The 21327-nt window shown below is 36.6% G+C and overlaps 1 protein-coding gene across 1 annotated transcript in view; it reads left to right on the plus strand.

Moving 5' to 3' along the window:
- The window catches only part of MGAT4C (MGAT4 family member C), an 815317-nt gene that overhangs the window by 790511 nt on the left and 3479 nt on the right, over nucleotides 1-21327 (plus strand). The window contains exons 8-9 of the mRNA XM_030819890.1: nucleotides 14825-14977; nucleotides 20392-20539. Coding sequence (XP_030675750.1) covers nucleotides 14831-14977; nucleotides 20392-20539 — 295 coding nt within the window. The 5' untranslated portion in view covers nucleotides 14825-14830. The remainder of the gene's footprint in view (nucleotides 1-14824; nucleotides 14978-20391; nucleotides 20540-21327) is intronic.

A 21327-nucleotide genomic window follows, 5' to 3' on the forward strand; every position in this document is an offset into this window, starting at 1 on the left:
GAATGATGGACTCATCTAGGTGGAAGATGCGGTATTGAAATAAAATACCATTGTAGGATATTATTCTTCACTATTGGTATTGTGCTGCCCAAAGTATTGCAGTCTTTCAAGTACATAAGTAAAATTCTAAAGACATTATCCTTTTATCTGTATGTTTAACCATTCATTGAACACAGTTGAAAATGCAGAATTTTTAATTTTCCTATGATAATGATAAAGATAAAAATATAAACAGAGGAAGATACTCTTTATATTAGTAATAATTATTAGAGGAATTATATGATCCACAATTATTAAATGAATCAGATTCTTAGATGCAACTTACTTCCCTGTGTAAAATACCATGTAAAATACCTTAGTGCTTTTAAATTGCAAGCTCTCAGTTCTCTTAAATAATCAAGGCCAATGGTAAAGGTTAACATAAACACAGAAAACTATCTTGATAAGACACAAAATCTTAGCTTCCTAGGAAGATTACTTAAAAGGTAAAACAAACAAAGGCCTTTTACTACAATCCAAGAAAACTGGCATTTTCCACAGGAAAAAAAATCTACTTTTGCATTATTAAAACATTGGGCTTTCTTCTTCTTCTTCCTCTTCTTCTTCTTCTTCTTCTTCTTCTTTTTTTTTTTTTTTTTTTTTTTTTTTTTTTTTTTTTTTTTTTTTTTTCTTCTTCTTCTTCTTCTTCTTCTTCTTCTTCTTCTTCTTCTTTTCTTCTTTTCTTCTTCTTCTTCTTCTTCTTCTTCTTTCTTCACAAAACTTCACAATTTCACAAAACTTCACAATCACCAAGATATTTAATGAATATTTGTTACTTAATACAGCTTAGAAAAACATTAAAACTTCAAGTTAACAAAAATAATTTGGAAATTGTTTTCAGCAACTATATTGTAATATCAGGCAAAGCTAGCCATAATCTCAACTTACTTCCCTGTTAACTGTTTTTACAGTTAACATCATCATGTTAGGCAAGCATTACAAAAGCAAAAACCAAAGAAGTTAAACACGCAGGTTTTTGGTTTTATGGCTGTCTTGAGAAATATGAAATAATGGGCATCAAACAACTCTTCTTTACTGCATCTTTACTTGTACACTTATTCTAAGGTCGAACTGATAAATTTTTTAATCCTAAGCATCTAGAAGACATATTACCTGATTCAACTAGTAAGCCCAAGTAGAATAAAAGTGTGTATTCATATACTGAGTGCTAATATACCAGAAAATGTAGCTGTTTTTACAAAACAAACAATATGAAGCCAGTATTAATTGCCAAATATACGTCCATTCATGTGAATTTGAAAAGCATTTGAATTAGTTTCTGAGAGTTTTAGAAGTATTTACCTTATATAAGCACACATTTATCACTGAAAGTTGGAATAGAATTTAAGAAATTTTAGGCCAAGTGTGGTGGCTCACACCTGTAATCCTGACACTTTGGGAGACAAAGGTAAGAGGATTGCTTGAGCCCAAGAGTTCTAAACCAGCCTGGTCAACATGGTGAGACCCCATCTCTAAACAAAAATTGAAAATTAGCTGGGCATGATTGCAGATGCTGAGGCAAAAGTATCCCTTGAACGCAGGAATCCGAGGCTGCAGTGAGCTGTGATTGCACCACTGCACTCCAGCCTGAGTGACAGTGTGAGAATCTGTCTCTAAAAAACAAAAAGAAAGTACTAAGTAATTTGATAATACCATCCATAGATAGAGAAATCTCATATATTATGATATGTATTATCATGTATATTACATACACATATATGTAATATATATTCTATATATATAGAATGGATATATGTATATTCTCTCTATATATAGAATGGGATATATGTATGTTCTATACATATATGTATAAAATATATGAATATATATTGCATATATATCTATATATAAATGTAATGTATACATATATTATAAGAGATCTTATAGGTTTTATTCTAAAACTTTAGCCAGGAGTTAGACAACACAGTAATACTCTCTTATTTCCTCTACTTTATAGTTTTATCCATTGTGTTTCTGACGTATGGAACAAGTTAAGGTTACCTTCTCAATATGAGGGCTAAAGCTTTTAGCCAATATTTGTGGAGAAGACACATTTAAGATTTTCTTTTGCCCATATAAGCAATGTTATAAAGGCTGTGACTACATTTTAGGCAAGAAACTGAAAGAACATCAAGCACCTGTCTGGATATCTCCAAAGCCTCATCTGGATAAAATATCCAATCTATTTTTCAATCAGCATTTTTTTTTCCTTTTTCAACCTCAGACAATTGCTTTTGGGGTCCTAGAGTCCCTTGAAAGTTATGATGGAAATAGGAGGCCTAAAGTTCAGGTGACTGAAGGGCTGAAGCAGGAAGGAAAAACGTCTGGGATGACAGGTAGACAGAGGAAAGAGGTCTGAAGAGGCACATATCAAAAGATTGAAGAAAGCTGAAGGGAAGATTGAAGGTAGTAAAAGGATGAAGGAGGAGCAGAAACAATGGGAAGGAAGAGATCTCAGAGGAGTCACTTCGGGAAAATCTTCAGTTTCCCAAAGAGATCCTGAAGTCTCAAATTATCCTTAACAAAACCATGACCACAAGAAAGGAAGTGGAGTATAAGATCAGTAAGAGTTTAAGAAGGGGGTTTCCGTTGACTAAAAAGTTACCGTGGGAGAAATAGGATCAAATAGAAAAGAGTTGCCTCACAAAGAACCAAGGAAAATATTTCAGCTCAGGGATTCAAGAAGTAAATTCCCACTCAAAGACAGAAACAGGAAGTAAGACTTACAATTCAGCCAGTACCTTCCTAACAAAGAAGCATGTGACTATACCAGCTTCTTACAAAAAGAAACAGGACTAACTCAGCCTCTGTATAGTGTACTCAGACTCTCTCAGCCCTCACTGTGCTTCAACAGACTATCATTTGGAGCACTGGCTCAGGAGTCGAAATCACCAATGGCTCATCCATCAATCAACAAGAAGTGAAGACAAAAGCTTCAAAGGTAGGTGCTTGGGATTCTGGGTCAGAAGATTGGGAATCCAATAATGAATTTAATCCTATACAAGTCACAGCAGCAAAAACTGTTGAAGAAAAAATTATAACACTTGTTAAAGATGGCAATTTAGACTTTATTCAAGGGATTTCAAGGGTCTACTGCCATGGGATATTGAAGTAGGAGAAAGAGATTGTTCTCAATGCTGAATACAACAAAGACAAGTTGGAATTGATAGCCAAGGAGAAGAATGCAAGTTAGTAGATTGAAAATCATTAAGAGGGTAGATAATTTTTTGCTAAACAGACTTAAAAGGATTCTTACTGATGGCAGGGCAGGGTGATCATATATTACCTGGGAGATAGTGCTGGGTGAGAAATTTGATCAGATATTGAGGGATCAGATATGGAGGATGGGGGATTCAGGGTAAACTGATTTGACATGATAAGGAAATAGTCCTCTCTTCAACAAAATTATGAGCCATTGAAATTCCCAAGGGTATAGTGTCTTGATGGTACAAACGCAAGAAGAATTCAAACTAGTGATAAGCATGAGCCTATTAGAAATGTACTAGAAATATGAAATCACAGCTTACAAGAAGGATATGTTGCAGGTTCAGGAATGATGGTTGGGGAGCAGTTGATGAGGCATTGTAGATTTGGTAGACATATACTTTCAAAATTGGAAAAATTAGAAAGAAAATCTGGGTTAGCTATGTTTAGATGCTTAATATTATTTCTAATAAAGTTGTTTTTCAACATACTAATTTTTACTCCTACTATTCATAAAATTACTTAAAATATTATCAAATAAAATTTAATAAAAATGCTTTATTAGATCTAGACAATATAAATTATTTACTTCTCTTCTATTTTCTGGAGTAGCTTGTGTAGAGTAGGAATACTTTTTCCTTAAAATATTTGGTAGAATTCACTAGTGAAGCCATAAGGACCTGGAGTGTTTTGAGAGGGATGTTTTAACTGCTTATTCAATTTTATTAATAGATAAATAATTATTCTGTGTTGCAAGGAATTTCTCCATTTTGTTTAACTTGTCAAACTTATTAGCATATTTTTTCAAAATATACCATTATCCTGTAGAATCTTTAGTGATAAGACATGTGTCTCATTCATGATATTAATAATGTCTTTTCTTTTTCCTGATCAATATGGCTAGAGAAATTATATTTTATTGATCTTTTTGAAGGACCAGCATTTGTTTCTATTTTTTTCTTGTTCATTGATTTTTACTTTTACTTTCGTCATTTTTATTCTGTTTACTTTTTGCCTAATTTGCTCTTTTTGTAGCTTACTTTGGGGTTAGTTTGCCCTTTTTTCTAATTTCTTTTAAAATTATTTGTATTTATAATTGACACAATTTTACATATTTATGTGGTACAGTGTGATATTTCGATGCATGTGTATACCTTGTACAATGATCACATTAAGGTAATTAGCATATCTGTCACTTTAAACAGTTTTTTTGGTGATAACATTCCAGATCTTCTCTTCAGGATATCTTGAAATATACACTGCTTTGTTATTAGCTGTAGTCACCCTAATGTGTAATAGACTGCAAGAACTTATTCTTCCTGTCTAGTTGTAACTGTACCTCTTACCAACCCAGCTTCCATCTCCCCTCCCAGCCTCTGGTAATCACTATTCTACTCTCTGCTTTTATGAGTTCAACTTTTTTAGATTTCACAAATAAGTTAGATCATGCAGTCTTTGTTTTCCTGTGCCTGGCTTACTTCACTTAACATAGTGCACTCTAGGTTCATCTGTGTTGCTGCAAATGACAGGATTTCATTCTATTTTATGGCTAAATAGTATTCTATTGTGTGTGTGTGTATATGTGTGTGTGTGTGTATATATATAGATACACACACACATAAATTTTCTTTATCTATTCATCTGCATATGGCACTTTGGTTGATTCCTTATCTTGGCTATTGTGAATAGTGCTGTGATACACAGAGGAGTACAGATACTTCTCTAACATACTGATTTGTCTTCCTTTGGATATATATCCAGTAATGGAGATACATTGTGAACATTTGTGTATAATTTCAATTTCTTTAAATGTATTGAGACTTGTCATCCCCAGATCTCGTCTGTTTTAGAAAATGTTCTATGTGCATTTGAAAAGAATGTGTATTCTGCTTGATATGGTTTGGCTGTGTCCCCACCCAAATCTCATCTTGAACTGTAACTCCCACAATTGCCATGTGTCATGGGAGGCAGCCAGTGAAAGGCAATGGAATCATGGTGGCAGGTCTTTCTCATGCTGTTTGCATGATAGTGAATAAGTCTCATGAGATCTGATGGTTTTATAAAGAGGAGTTCCTCTGCACAAGCTCTCTTTGCCTGATGCCATCCATGTAAGACGTGACTTGTTCTTCCTTGCCTTCCACCATGGTTGTGAGGCCTCCCCAGCCATGTGGAACTGTAAGTCCCTTAAACCTCTTTCTTTTGTAAATTGCCCAGTCTCAGGTATGTCTTTATCAGCACTGTGAAAATGGACTAATACAGTAAATTGGTACCAGTAGAGTGGAGTGCTGCTGAAAAGATACCCAAAAATGTGGAAACAACTTTGGAAATGGGTAACAGGCAGGGATTGGAACAGTTTGGGGGGCTCAGAAGAAGATAGAAAAACATGGAAACTTTTGGAACTTCCTAGAGACTTGTTGAATGGCTTTGCCCAAAATGCTGGTAGGGATATGGACAATGAAATCCACTTTGAGATGGTCTCAGATGGAGAAGAAGAACTTGTTGGGAACTGGAGCAAAAGTGACTCTTGTTATGTTTTAGGAAAGAGACTGGCAGCATTTTGTCCCTGCCCTAGAGATTTATGGAACTTTGATCTTGTGTATCTAGTGGAAGAAATTTCTAAGCAGCAAGGCATTCAAGAGGTGACTTGTGTGCTGTTAAAGGCATTCAGTTTTATAAGGGAAGCAAAGCATAAAAGTTCAGAAAATTTGCAGCTTGACAATGCAATAGAAAAGAAAATACCATTTTCTGGAGAGAAATTCAAGCTGGCTGCAGAAATTTGCATAAGTAATGAGGAGCCAAATGTAATCACCAAGACAAGAGGGAAAATGTCTCCAGGTCAAGTCAGAGGTCTTCATGGCAGACCCTTCCGTCACAGGCCTGGTGGCCCAGGAGGAAAAAAATGGTTTCATAGGTGAGACCCAGATTCCCAGTGCTGTGTGCAGCCTAGGGACTAGGTGCCCTGAATCCCAGCCACTCCAGCCATGCCTGAAAGGGACCAATATAGAGCTCAGGCCATGGCTTCAGAGGGTGCAAGCCCCAAGCCTTGGCAGCTTCCATGTGGTATTGAGCCTGAGAGTGCACAGAAGTGAAGAATCGGGGTTTGGGAAACTCTGCATAGATTTCAGAGGATGTATGGAAATGCCAAGATGTCCAGGCAGAAGGTTGCTGCAGGGGTGGGTCTCTCATAGAGAACCTCTGCTAGGGCAGTGCAGAAGGGAAATGTGGGGTCAGAGCCCTCACACTGAGTCCCTACTGGGGCACCATGTAGTGGTGCTGTGAGAAGAGGGCCACCATCCTCCAGATCCCAGAATGGTAGATTCACTGACAGCTTGCACTGTGCACCTGGAAAAGCCACAGACACTTTACACCAACCCATGAAGGCAGCCAGGAGGGAGGCTGTACCTTGCAAAGCCATTGGGGCAGAGCTGCCCAAGACCATGGGAACCAACCTTTTGCATCAGCATGACCTGGAGGTGAGACCTTGAGTGAAAGGAGATAATTTAGGAGCCTTAAGATTTGACTGCCTTGCTGGATTTTGGACTTGCATGGGGCCTGTACCCCCTTTGTTTTGGCCAATTTCTTTCATTTGGAATGGCTGTATTTACCCGATGCGTGTACCTCCATTGTGTCTAGGCAGGAACTAGCTTGCTTTGATTTTACAGTCCCATAGGCTGAAGGTACTTGCCTTGTCTCAGATGAGACTTTGGACTGTGGACTTTTGAGTTAATGCTGAAATGAGTTTAGACTTTGAGGGACCGTTGGGAAGGCAAGATTGTTTTGGAATGTGAGGACATGAGATTTGGGAAGTGGAATGATATGGTTTGGCTGGTTCCCCACCCAAATCTCATCTTGAATTGTAACTCCCACAATTTCCACATGTCAAGGGAGGGACCAAGGGGAAGGTAATTGAATCATAGAGGCAAGTCTTTCTTGTGCTGTTCTCATGATAGTAAATAAGTCTCACAATATCTGATGGTTTTATAAAGAGGGGTTCCCCTGCAAAATCCCTCTCTTTGCCTGCTGCCATCCATGTAAGATGTGACTTGCTCCTTCTTGCCTTCCACCGTGATTGTGAGGCCTCCCCAGCCATGTGGAATTGTAAGTCCATTAAACCTCTTTCTTTTGTAAGTTGCCCTGTCTTGGGTATATCTTTATCAGCAGCATGAAAACAGATTTATACACTGCTATTGTTGAGTGGAGTGTTTCATTAATCCCAAGTAGATTAATTTATTTGATAGTGTTTTAAATATCTTTGACATTTACTGGTTTTGTATTTGCATGTTCAGTCAATTATTGAGGGATGAATATTTAAATAGAGGACTTCAATATTCATTTATTGAAAATGAATGAATTTATTTATTCTTTCTTTCCTTTCTTCCTTCTTTATTTATTCCCCTTTTTCTCCTTTCCCTTGTGTGAGTTTGCTTCAGGTATTTTGAAACTCTTATTTAGTGCATGTACATTTATGCTTCCTTCGAAAAATTGATACTTTCATCAATTACTAAATGTCGACTTAGTTTGATATTAATATATCCAGTTCAGCTTTCCTTTGATTAATGTTTATCTCTCTTTTCTTTTATTATTAACTCATTTTTTGTCTTTATCATTAAAATGAGTTTCCTGTAGATAGCTATATCAGTTATCTATTGTTGCTGAAGAAAACACTCTGAAATTTAATGCCTTAAAACATTTCTGATCTCACTTTTCCTGTGACTCAGAATTTAGATAGCAGCTTGGCTGGATGTTTGTCCCTCTCTCTGTGCTTAATTTGTATTATTTCTACTGTTGTATCTTCAGTGGCTCATCTTTTCTCCTGCTATTCTTTATCTACTAGCCAGTGTATTTGCATTTTGCACAAATATTTTTCATCCCTAGAAATTTTGTTTTTGTTTTTATTTAAATATTTCATTTCTGTCCTTAAAATTATCATTGTTCTTCTACTTTTAGCCTATGGGACATATTTATAATAGCCTTTTTAATATCCTTTTTCTTTTAATTCTATCGTCTCAGTTATTTCTTGATTTTTTTTCTCTCTGATTAGTTTCAGCCTAGTTATAGACCATATGGTCCTTGGTTTAAATGGTAATTTATTGTGATTTTTATGTTCTTAAGTTCTAGACATTGTCCTATATGTTTAAAAAGTGCTATACTTTGTACTAGTATGGAGTTAAGTTATACAAAATCATTTGATGCTGTTGATGCTTGTTGTTAAGCTTTCATTAGGACAGGCCTAGAGAGTATTGGCCCAAATACTAAGGTAATATGCTTCTGAGTATTCTTTTTGTTGTTGTTTGTTTTGAGACAGGGTGTTATTCTGTTGCCTAGGCTGGAGTGCAGTTGCACAATTACAGCTCACTGCATGTAGGCTTGACCTCCCAGGCTCAAGCAATGCTCCTGCCTCAGTCTCCCAGGTAGCTGGGACTACAGATGTGTACCAACACACCAGGCTAGTTTTCTTATATTTTGTAAAGATGGGGTCTCACTATGTTGCCCAGGGTAGTCTCAATGTCCTGGGCTCAAGCTCTCCTCCTGCCACAGCCTTCCAAAGTTTTGAGATTACAGGCATGAGGTACCACAGCTGGCCTCTGAGTATTCTTTTTAATGTCCAGGTCTATCCTGCTGCTGATGGACACATAAACTTGGCTTATGGACACACGAACTGTCTCTAACACTGTATAAACTTCAGGAACTGTTTGGCCTGCTACTTTTTTATGGTTCTTTCTCTAGTCTTATGGAGTTTCATGACACACATGACATATCAGTATCAACTCAAAGATTCAAAGAGGCCCTCTGCCGAATTCTGCAGAATTCTGAGTCTCTCTTCTGTCACTTGTTCTCTTAATTATTCTGCCCCTCAAATTCTAGGTACCTTTATCTCCGGCAAATTATTATTTCTGTCTCCTAATTGGCAAGATCTCTAAGTTCTGTTTGGATTCACTCTCCCTGTACTGCCTTTTGGAAACCGCCTCTTGACAGCAAGCAGGAAAAATCACAGGGCTTACCTATTTGCTTTCTTCACTTGAGGATATTGCCCTGTGCTGCCTGTTGTCCAATCTTAGAATAAAAATCATCAACTGTGGATAAAATATAGTGTCTTCTAGAAATGCTGGGTAAAAATGTTAATACTTTCAATTACCAGTTTCTAGTGACTGAAGATGGTAAAGTTTTCACCTTCAGTAGTAGCAAATGAGGTTTCTTACTTTTTCTTTCTTTTCCATTTATAATTACCATTTCATCATTAATTTATATTTATTCAATATTTTACTATCAATCATAGCCCATTAATTTTGATCTTCAGTTTTCCCAAAATTCCTTAATGGAAGCCTTTTCAAGCCATTTTCTATGTCCTTTAGATATGTCTCCACTAATCTTGAGATCTTTCTTGCTTCATGTCACAACAAAAATATAGTCTAATCCCAGAGTCCGTTCTCCCTACTTGCAGTCAGCTATTTTGTTTTCCTTTTCATAGTCATTTTGTCAGTCTAGTTTTGGGTGTCCGAGTGTTTTTTTGTTTGTTTGTTTGTTTGTTTTTTGGCGACTGGTGGGGGGAACTTTTTAAAAAAACTCTCCTGAACCAAGGTGTAGAAAATAATTCTATGTTTGAGGTGGGGGAGGAGTGTGAATGGCTTTATTAGCTTGTTTAATTTTTAATGGCCTGAAATCTAGCATAGTTTATTTAATAAATGACATTTATTTTCTTCTGTCTTTTGATCTTTTGTTTGCCCTGGTTTGGGCTTCTCAGCCTATTCTGCTGACCGTGGGTGTAAATGTTCTCAATTAAATGAAAATTAATATTTGTGCTAATTGTCTGTATCATAGTTACTCTGGGGGTGTACACCATGGAAACTTTATTTCTATTCTTTATTGTGAATGGATTTGGGAGGATTACAATTTGCAGGATTTGGATATTAGAATTTAGAAGACCATCATTATTCTCTAAGGACTTCTGTATTTCTTTGTCAACTCTTGGGAATTATATGCTGGGGTTTTGTTGTTGGTTTATTCTATTTCACATTATTGCAGACAGAACTAATGGTAGCAGTGGCCCATCAAGAGTGGCTGCTGCCAAGATGCCAGCTGCAGCAGGGAGGCTGGCCCGGGCCTCCTATGCCGCTGCTCGGGCAGGAACCTCGCCCTCCCTAGGAGACACTGCAGCTGCCCTCCCAAGTGCAGAATCCAGACTTCTCTGCAGTCTGCACCTTTGAGGACCCTAGAAGGACCCCATGCCACCATCTACACAGGCTCAGGGGTGCCTGCCTCCACTACCTGGCCTCCTCCTGCTGTCTAGACAGTCACTCCTACCACATTTGCAGCAGTCAACAAATGCATCTTGGGGACTCTGGGGTCTGAGAGTCCACAAGGTGGCTACTGGAAGCTTCTGCCTTTTTCCTTTATCTCCCCTTTCTTTTCTGGATTTCCTCATGGTTCCCACTGCAAAATACTGAGGTGACCACTCCCAGGAGGCCCTCCAAATTACCATCTGGTCCCACAGCCCATTTTTGCAGCCCCCTCCTGACATCAGGGGCCACCTGTGCGATTAACTTATCCCCTAGGACCAGCTGTCCCTTAACCAAATCAGGAGATGGAAAATCACACTTCACCAAGGCCCCTCTAGCCCCGCTGATGAAGGCAGTGTGACTCCCATACAATCCCTGGTCTACTATGGATAGCTCAGTGCAATTGAGAGGCTAGACTCAGTCCCGTGTAAGCCTTCCAGTACGCAAACCTGAAAGTGTTTCCTCCTCCCTTCTCTCATTTTATCATTGGGGGCTCATTTTATCCTCCAGTGGTACTGCCATTCTTCCAACTGGTCCTCCAATGGTACTGCCATTCTTCCAACTCCTCCCATCCCTGGCCCTATATAAGATATAAAGCTCATTTCCAAAATTATCTGCCACTTGCAGGATTCCCTGCTTTTCAGTGGTTGTCAGGATTTGACTCAAAAGTAACATGACATCCTTCCAGGAGAGCTCAGCTACTTAGGTTAAGTTCTAGAAAACCTCTATATACCTGTCAGGACCATCAGAAAACTTGCCAAGACCCCCTTTAATTTGAAAAGGGGACCTGGACCTTAATGGGGCCATATTCACCAGGCATCTGTTATTGGAGCAGTTGAGACTGGGACCTGCCTAAAACGAAGATTTTTAGGCTGGGGCAAGCTTAAGAGAGAACCCGCATAGAGAAGAACAAAGGGGGTTGATTCCCCTGCTGGAGGCACCTCTGGGGCTTGCTTCCCTATTTCCCTGGGACTGTCTCTTGCAGCCTTTTGTGAGATGGCCACCTAGGAGGGCTTAATCAATCCTACAGTCTCGGCAAAGGTCCGAATTGCCCTGCAAGGAGAAGGCCTGCACATATGGGACCTTGGACCATTTGCCCTCTCATTCACAGAAAAGCTTTCTTCCTGAGGCCATGTTTCTGTTTTGTGCTTCAAGGTGCTTGACACTAAGTTGGCAACAAAGGAAATGATAAAAACATGTTTGCCACAAATTTATGTACAGATACCAATGCACACGTTGTCTTAACTTTCCATTTTATGCTTTTGATGACTGAGCCAATTCCACGTTCTTCCCAGTAATATCTCTAGTTTGCAACAACATCTTTAACATTTAACATTGTATATAAAGAAGAGATGGGAATCTTGACAGCTACAAAAGAAAGAAAGAAAGAATGATAGGAAAGACTGGAGGTCCAAGTGCCAACACCCTAATGGGCAGTCAGGGACTGGAGTTAGTCCAGGGGCCTTTGGATAACACCAAGGTGTAGCCTTGGCCAGATACCCTTAGTTGCCCCAAGATTTCCTTTCAGTCCTATGTGACAGCTAGATATTCATGAAAGGACACTGGATTGAAACAAAGCCAACATTCTCAACACCCAATAGAAGTGGTAGAGGATTGACAATGTCATCCCCAGAAAGTCTGTTCTCCATGTCTTAAGTCCTGGTAGCTGTGCTAGTCGCTTTTAACTGACTGACAAATGTCCAGTATTTTTCTTTCATTTTGACTGTTGTGGAAGTTAGAGACTCCAAAAAAAAGACAGTAAGAGCAGATCCACTTTTACTTACCTTTCCGCAGACCCTGGGTGAGACCCCAAAATGTTACAGGATCTTTGGGGTGTTGCTTTTCTGGCCAGAAACATATGTGGCTAGTGGCACCTTTGTCTGCCCTTTGAAAAGGTAGGGCCACTTCTGAAGATGGCTCGCTGGTCACCACCCCTGCCATATTGTCATCAGGATGGTGAAAACTTCCAGGACCGGCTCTGACAAAATCTCACCTGGAAACTCTGCTGCTAGAACTGTGAAGTAAACTTTTTCCTTTTTGTGGAGAATGGGGTCTCACTATATTGCCCAGGCAGGTCTCGAACTCCTGTGCTCAAGCTATCTTCTTACCTCTGCCCCTCTAAGAGCTGGGATTTGAGGTGTGAGCCACCATGACCAGACACTGAGTTCCCCCAAGGCACATCATCTCAGACTCACGCCTGTAATGTCAGCTCTGGGCAGTGCTGACATGCCAGCTGCTTGTCATCTCAGCACCCTCCAGGCTTTGGGCGCCCACGAGTGTGGGAAGGATAACCAAGGAGGGGGCTGAGGGTGTCTTGTCACACTGGCCTGCAGGTGCCTGTTGGTGCAAGCAGCCTGGACGCTATGGACAGTAGTGGGAGGCAGACAGACTTCTGGGGGGAAGGGGGTGGGTCCCCAGTGAAGCCCCACCTTCAGGCTGGTGAAGACCTGAAGCCTGGGGGCCAGGTTGCCAGTCCTGCAGACCAGACTGGGAACTTGTGGTGCCTTTTCTGGGCCTCCCATGGCTGTCCATGGATCAGTTGGCATTCGCTTCCTCCTCTCTGAGACCCGTAAAAGCCCCGGGTTCAGCCAGAGCAGAGGAGAGGATGGAGAGATGATGGAGTGGCCACCTGCAGAGAGGAGCTACCCTGTCTGCTGAGAAAGGATGGATCAACCAGCAGCAGAGAGGAACTACCCTCTCTGCTAAGTGCTGAACACTTGACAGGTTGACCTGTCTACAGAGAGGACCTACCCTCTGTGGGTCTTGTCTGAGTGGTTCTAACACTGAATAAAGCTCCTCTTCATCTTGCTCACCCTCCACTTGTCCAGATACCTCATTCTTCCTCAATGCAGGACAAGGACTCTGGCAAGATGCCACCAGCCACAGCAGTTTCTGATCAGAAAAGCAACACTCTGAAGATCCCATAACAGAACTACAGTATTGCCTCCAAAGCATTATTTTTACCACTTCTCATACTATTTGCAATGTCATCTATCACCCAAATCCCCAGGATATACATTTATGTGCATCTATGTGCGCATATTTATACACATATTTACAATTTCTACAAATTAATAAGAAAAGTAACCCTTAAGAAAAATATGATCAAAGAAAATGGACAGTAATATGTATAGCATTTTCATAATTGTTTTTTTAAATTATTTTTAGACTTATAATTATTAAGTCTTATATATTAAGACTTTCTTCTAATTCCTAATATTTTTACTATAATTTATAAGGACCCACGAATTCTCCCTTGCATTAATTCGTTGAAGAGATAAGATTTGCCAGCTATGTTCTAGGCATAGTTCTAAGATTATAGGGGACAGACATTTTTCACTTTCTAAAGTCTTCCTTACACATAAATACCTCATCATAAAGATAAACCCAAGGAGATCCATTACACAACTCTAAGTAGCTCTATTTTCAGGTTATCAATGTGTTGATTTTAGACAAAATGTGATTTTTCTAGTTTGTTAAGCGCTTCAGATATGTTTATACTTTTTTATAAAATAGTGAATAATGTAAAGGAATCTTTGGTTGGAAAACATCACAAAATAGAAAAGAGTAAAAATTTTTTTAATTAGGTTTTCACGAATCTTTCTGACTCTCATTTTGCCTTTGTGTAGTACGTGAATTATTTCAAACAGCTAAACTACTAATTAGTAGATATCAAGGAAATGTTAATATAATACTATAGGATTCACCCTGATTTGACAAGAATCATTGGAAAAATAAGCAAAGCAATTGTAACCCAGAAGTTTTCAAACATATGTTTGGATTTACCCCACAGCCTTAACTTCTTTGTCACTTTTCTTTACTCCACCCAGATTCCCAGTTAAATGTTTTCAGTTGACACCTACTCTGAGATTAATATTAGGCCCATAATTCTGCTTTTTCTCATTTTCATTATACTACAATAGGAGAAGTAAATGTTACCTTAAAGTTGTACGTCACTGATGACAGTGGACTTGACTGTTTTTCTATTGTGCTTTTATACTGTTTCTTATCAGAGGCCTGTTTTTTTACATTATTATGACCAAAGTTCATCTTTTTTCATCAGTAACTATGAGACTTGCTTTTTACTTTTATTTACTCTACATTAATATAAACCACTGCATTGATCTTATGTTAACATATTAATTAATGATCTGTGCCAACCTTATGTTTGAAATTGGGAACAGAATTTTAATTCAAACATTTGAAAGATGAGATTTTACAAGGACCTGACTTTTATATATGCATTAAAGAAATATTTGCATCCAAAAACCAACTGCTAGTAATTCTGTGCCTCTTTTCCACAGAAGAGAATGCTTAAATTTCATCAAATGAAACATATTTTTGAAATACTTGATAAAATGAGATGCCTGCGAAAACGTTCTACAGTGTCATTCTTGGGAATTTTTGTCATTTTTCTCCTTTTTATGAACTTGTACATTGAAGATAGCTATGTTCTGGTAAGTTTTGGAGGTTGATTGTCTTTTCTTCAAAATAAGGCATAAGTCAAACAAGGATTAGTCCCATTGTAGCCTAACTTCAATCTCAAGCTATTGGAAAAGATTTAGTTTGAGCAAAATTATAACATGTATATTGTCTATTTTTGTATTAACCATGCATCAACATTTCACTTGTTTTGAATTATGTTCCAATATTTTTAATGGTGTATATTTTGTGCTCCAAATATGTACATATAATTACAAATAAGTAAGCTATCATCACTATGCAGAATAAATATTATGTGGAGCCATTAAGATTTTGAGTTTTCCATTTGAAATGTGTAGAATAAACAAAATCTGCTTAGAAAGTATAACTCCTTGCTTCCTCTACTTTTCTATATTATCACTGAAACTTTCAAAATTCCATTCTCTAATTAACAATGCTTTTTAATTGTGCTATTTGTATAAGTAATATTTTATTACAATGTGTAACACCTTATTTGGATTTTGAATAGACCTAGATGGCCACTCTATTTTATATTTATACCCACTGAAAAGATCTCAAGAGATAAAGATGTTGATGTATAAATTATTCAGTAGTTAAAATGAGATACCAAATATTGGTAGGTGATTACATATGAATAGGTTTTTTTTAGGGAAAATATGACAATATGCAAAAGCACTTATTCTGACTAATTATGAAAAATTAATGTGTTAGTTTCAATTTTTTTCTTATTGTTATCATCACATCATTTCATGTCTGATGAGATTAATACAGGCTTTATTGCTATTCACTTTTCTATCTTAATGGAGCCTAAAATATCTGTCCTAATTTGTATGTTATTATTAATATTTATAGATTTCAGAAAATCAAAACCTGATTGCAGTTTATATATTTCAGAAATCAAAACCTTTACAACTAACAGGAACTAAAAAGTGATTTTCACATGCAAAAATGCTAAAAGTTTAAATTAGTGTCTTAACAAAAGACAGAGTATTTCCAAAAAAAATGCTTTAGATTATTTATTAACTATTATTTTCCAGATACTATGCTATATCCTGTGAGCCAACCATATGATTTTAGTTGGTACAGATATTCCTAAGAAGTCCTCTGTAAAACATCTTGCATCCTTTATCTCTGTTCTTTGATGCTGAAATTGTGCCAGAATCCTAGATTTTGACTCTGCCTAGGCTTTTTGTCTTCAAATAGTGATTCTGATGTTGTGGACCCTTAATGTTTCTCTCCACAGTCTATGCACAATGGCTGAAATCACCAAAGACTAAACAGGATTTGAGTAGGCATGATTTAGGCAAACTTAGCAAATAGGAGAAACATACCAATCTTATGCATTTTTGAATATTTTTAAAACCTATTAGTTATATGAGATATAATAAGGACAGCAGAACAAGGCCTATGTGTTCTTGCTATTTTTTTCTTAAGATAATGAAAGATCATAAGTTAACTAGAGATTCTCTTGATTAATGATTCAATTTTATAATAAAAATTTAGTTCTTGATTCTGTGTCTACTGGTAGAAGTAAATAAAATCTTGTAAATCAAACACATGTTATTGGTTGGAGGCTTGTTATGTTCAACTACTTGCTGAATTTATAAGATAGTTTCCAGTGCAATTTCAATCTTTCACTTTCAACAAACCCAAAGGACCACTGAATGTGCAAAACGCCCTTATGTCTTTTGAAATAAAACCTGTTTAAATTCACTGTAAAATGAGTAAGAAGTAGTACAGTATATGTCAACTAGAAAGTAAAATGCTATTTTCCTGTTTTGCAAATTTTTACAGTGCTATCTAAACATTGGTCCCAGCCATCAAATGTAGATAATATGATTTAATGAAGTAGCTCTTCTACTAAAGCTACTTTCTCAATGAGATTTCTCTGATTATATTAGGAATATATCTACTCAAATTTGCAAATCAGTCCAGGTGCAGAAAACAGATCGCTTCTTAGCTTTTAAAAATTATTATTTTTAAATACTTACAAAAATTGGAAAAAAAACGAGTTAAAGTGATTGCTAAATTCCAAAACTCATCCCTTGTTCTAAGTTTGATGATAGTATTTTTATTATTTAACAATTTACTATTTACCGACTGATGTTTTTTAACCAAATCGCATTTTAGCTGAATTTTGCTTCAAGGCTATAAGTTGAAAACTTTTTCAATGATTAATATTAAATTGCATTACAATTATTCTTCTAAAAATGAATAGTATCCATGGGAGACTGGCCCCCTCCAAGAATATAATGCAATTTCTTTTTAACACATCTCCCTTTTGATCTTTTTACCTGTGTTTATTTCATTTTTTTTATAAAATTATCTGAACTCATTTTCTTCTTTCTTCCCGATTATCACAATGTATGCAATTTGCTAAGCACAGATATTAGTAAATCTTTCTTTTTTGTCTTCCTTTTTTAAAAACTGAGAAATAATACTTCTAACTTAGAGATATCAGGTGAATAGTTAGAAGCAGTAAGTTCTCTGGAGTTAGTTAACAGATTCTATTCTCGACTTTTTGTTAGAAAATCCATTTGTGGCCTAAAACCCTAGGCATATGAGCAGTTTAGCATATTTGCTTATGTATTAGAGATATATGTGCCTTTAAGTGAGAAAGGAAGCTGCGCTTAGTGTGAGAGACAAACACTGTTACAAGGCAAACTAAGTAGAAGAGACACTGCATGCCCAATCAACTTAGCCTCTTGGCTGCGAGCATCTTCAAAGTAGCCAGAAGGGTATATATTTAGTCTGTAGCTAGTTCATTGAATTGCATTCCCATCCAGAAAATGATTGTCATAAAGCTTTGTCTTATTACTGAGAAATATACTACAGCAAAGTAGCTACAGAAAGAAGGTATCCAGGGAGAGCCTGGCTGTTCAGGTAGATGCCTCTGGAAAGCAGCCAACAAGGCTGACTCAGGTGAAAGTTGCATTATTTATTTATGCTGAAAAGTATAAAAAAGCTCGTTCTTAAGAATTTAATAAAGTGATTTCATGTAAGTTCCATTTCTTTTTATATTATGTTATGTCCTTAAATCAGGATGAATGTACTCCATCTTATAACACAAAATTTCTAGATTTTATGTGTTAAGGATAGAATTTTTAAAGAGGTATTCAATATCCTACACTTACCTTAGAATGTAACATCACCTAAGAATAGAATGGTAAAATGAATTTAGTGCTGTAAGTACTGTACTTTTTACAGAAATTTTTTCCAGGCATTATTAATTATGTACATCACTACATTACTATTAAAATAATTGATACTAAACTGAGTCACTAGTTACATTTTGGCAGTTCTAAATTTATTTTAAACTTTAATGATGTTTTATAGGTATGCAGATAAACACCAATGAAAATATTTAAGTATAAAGAACTTAAAATAATCAGAATTCAGTGGATAGCCAATTAGTATATTTCTAAGTAATTTAGCATCTAAGGTTTAATCTCAAGTGCTTTGAAAGTTTATGGCTTTTACACATGGCATTGTGTAAAAGCCGCACAAAACCACACTTTTACACATTGTGAACCTTATAAAGGACTAAAGTATTTCTTGGTCCAAATTATCAAAGGCAGTATAAAATAGAGAAATACACTACTAAAGACGAAATTTAGATTTATAAACATAATTGGATATACAGAAAAGATATTCAGAATGAATCTTGATTTAGTAAGGACCATATTGGAAGCCTCTAGTTAAGGTCCCTACTTTCAGTTTTTATTCTAAGAATAGTCACGTCTGGCCATAGATGAGAAAGTTTGAGTTAGTCATCTTTTTCATTGGCACTTGAGATTGATGCGAAGTAGAAGTATTGAATGTTTCAGTTGTAAAACTTGTATCTGAGCTTTATCTAATTTTAGAACAAAGGCTTTAATTAACATTTTAATGACCACAGCAAAATAATAGCAGGACCAAAGTTATTTAATCCATTTACTTTCTCTACAGTCTTAATAGCTAGCACGTGGCTAGCTTGACTTTCTATACTGAATAAAATAAATCCACATAAGGCCAGATGTGCTGGCTCACACCTATAATCCCAGCACTTTGGGAGGCCGAGGTGAGTGGATCACTTGAGGTCAGAAGTTTGAGACGAGCCTGGCCAACATGGCGGAAACTCGTCTCTACTGAAAAATACTAAAATTAGCTGGGCATGGTGGCGTGTGCCTGCAATCCCAGCTACTCGGGAGGCTGAGGCAGGAGAATGGCTTGAACCTAGGAGGCGGAGGTTACAGTGAGCAGAGATCATGCCACTGCACTCCAGCCTGGGCAACAGAGCCGGACTCCACCTCAAAGAAAAAAAATTAAATAAACAAATAAAACCACATAGTAGAGTGCACATTTTGAAAAAAAAAGAGAGAGAGAAATATTTCTTTCTAATTAGGTTGTTCTCAAATGTATTCTACCAATTCTAGTAAATCACATATGAGTCAAACAAATAGTCATTTTCCTAATAGTGTATGACCAGTAAAGGCTTGATCAAATGATGATTAGATAATCAAAATTTACCATTTAGCTTATATCAAAGAAGGGCAATTAGTGGGTAAAGGATATATTTTAATCTGAATATGAATATGTTTTCTTGAATATAAACCTTCCTGAAGATTTAATGACATGCAAAATCCAACACCAAATAAATAAAAGGGATCTAAAATATAAAAGGATCGGGCATTACATCCAATAGAAGCACACACACACACGCACACACACACACACACACACAAACTTAACTGTCATAAGAAATATTAGTCCTAGATATCTACACATTACCTTAATTTGGTGCAAATGTATCCTATTTGAGGTTACTTTAGGACATATGAAAAAAATTACTGCCATATCACCCATAACTGGCCCTTCTCAACAGCTAGATAGTAGCCACATAAGTGACTTATTTAATAAAGTATCCAAAATCCAAATATTGTGTCCACTACTGCATGTTCCTAATAATTCCTAAAGTTTCCCAATCATGGAGACACTGTGTGATCTTTTATTTGAGAGTGCTTGAGGAAGAGTAAATCAGGCAATATGGTGGGAACTAGCCTTAGATTAAACTATAAAATAAATTGCTGTCAATTTTGAGATCCTTAAATGATTGTCAAAAATTTGAAAAGTGCATAAAGGCAGTGGGAGTTTTCATGTAGAAATTCTTTTTTTAAGAGATTGTCATTATTAATGTGTCCTGTAGAAAAACAAATGTAATTGTGGTATACACAGTAAAATAGGCGAGCGAGCTACTGGAGCAGAACCTCCAGGTAAAAAATGAGGTGAGTGATGATGAGCTACAGCTTATGATGTCAGTAATTGAGATTTATGTAACCCTGCATACTATATATTGTAGTCATATATTTATTGTGTAAAAAAGAAACTTTATTTAATCCATGACCATCTATTATTTATATATTTTCCTTGCCTCTTTCTTGGTATTTAGGAAGGAGACAAACAACTTATAAGGGAAACATCCACACATCAACTGAATTCAGAACGCTATGTTCATACTTTCAAGGATTTATCTAATTTCTCAGGAGCCATAAATGTCACCTATCGCTACCTAGCTGCCACACCTTTACAAAGAAAGCGTAAGTGTCCTTAAACATTTAAATAAAGAATACATAAAATACTTTGCAGTAAAATAATGATAATTTGTTTCACATGTATAGTAAAAAGGCTTAAGGGCTTTACTAATATAATAAATTATTTGGGGAAGACTTCAATGTTTCTTCACAAATTGCCAACTACTATACTCACTGACCCAGTACCCTTAATAACAAAAAAATTAAATAAAATGCCTAATCATAATGTGAGTCTTTTGAGATTTTGTTGTAGGATGGTGTAGAGTGACTAGAAAAAAATCAATTTACTTTAAAATTTAGAAGTTAACTTTTAAAAATTCCTATGTTCATATTGCTATATTTTCTAACCTCTAACACTTTGGTTTTATGACTTGCCACAACTTTTTAATTAATGAAACTCAGTGTTTTAGTTTCCTAGGTCTGCCATAACAAATTACCACAAAGTGACTGGCTTTAAAAAAGAACAATTTATTCTCTCATGGTTCTGGAAGGCAGAGATTGAAATCAAGGTGCTGGCAGGTCCCAACTCCCTCTGAAAGTTCTAAGGGAGAATCCTCGCCTCTTTCAGCTTCTGGTGGCTTTGCTTTGGTACTCTTTGACTTTGGAGCATCACTCCAATTCCTGCCTCCATCAATGGCCTTCTTCTCTTTGTCTTTCTGTGTCTTTTCCTTTTTTTTATAAGGACACAAGTTATTGAATTTAGGGTCCACATCTAAATCCAGAATTATTGCAGCTCAAGATCCTTAACTAATTATATCTGCAAAGATCAAATTTACTAATAAAATTACATTCTG

This window comes from Nomascus leucogenys, chromosome 10 (genome assembly GCF_006542625.1).
Source record: "Nomascus leucogenys isolate Asia chromosome 10, Asia_NLE_v1, whole genome shotgun sequence".
NCBI classification, from domain to species: Eukaryota; Metazoa; Chordata; class Mammalia; order Primates; family Hylobatidae; genus Nomascus; species Nomascus leucogenys.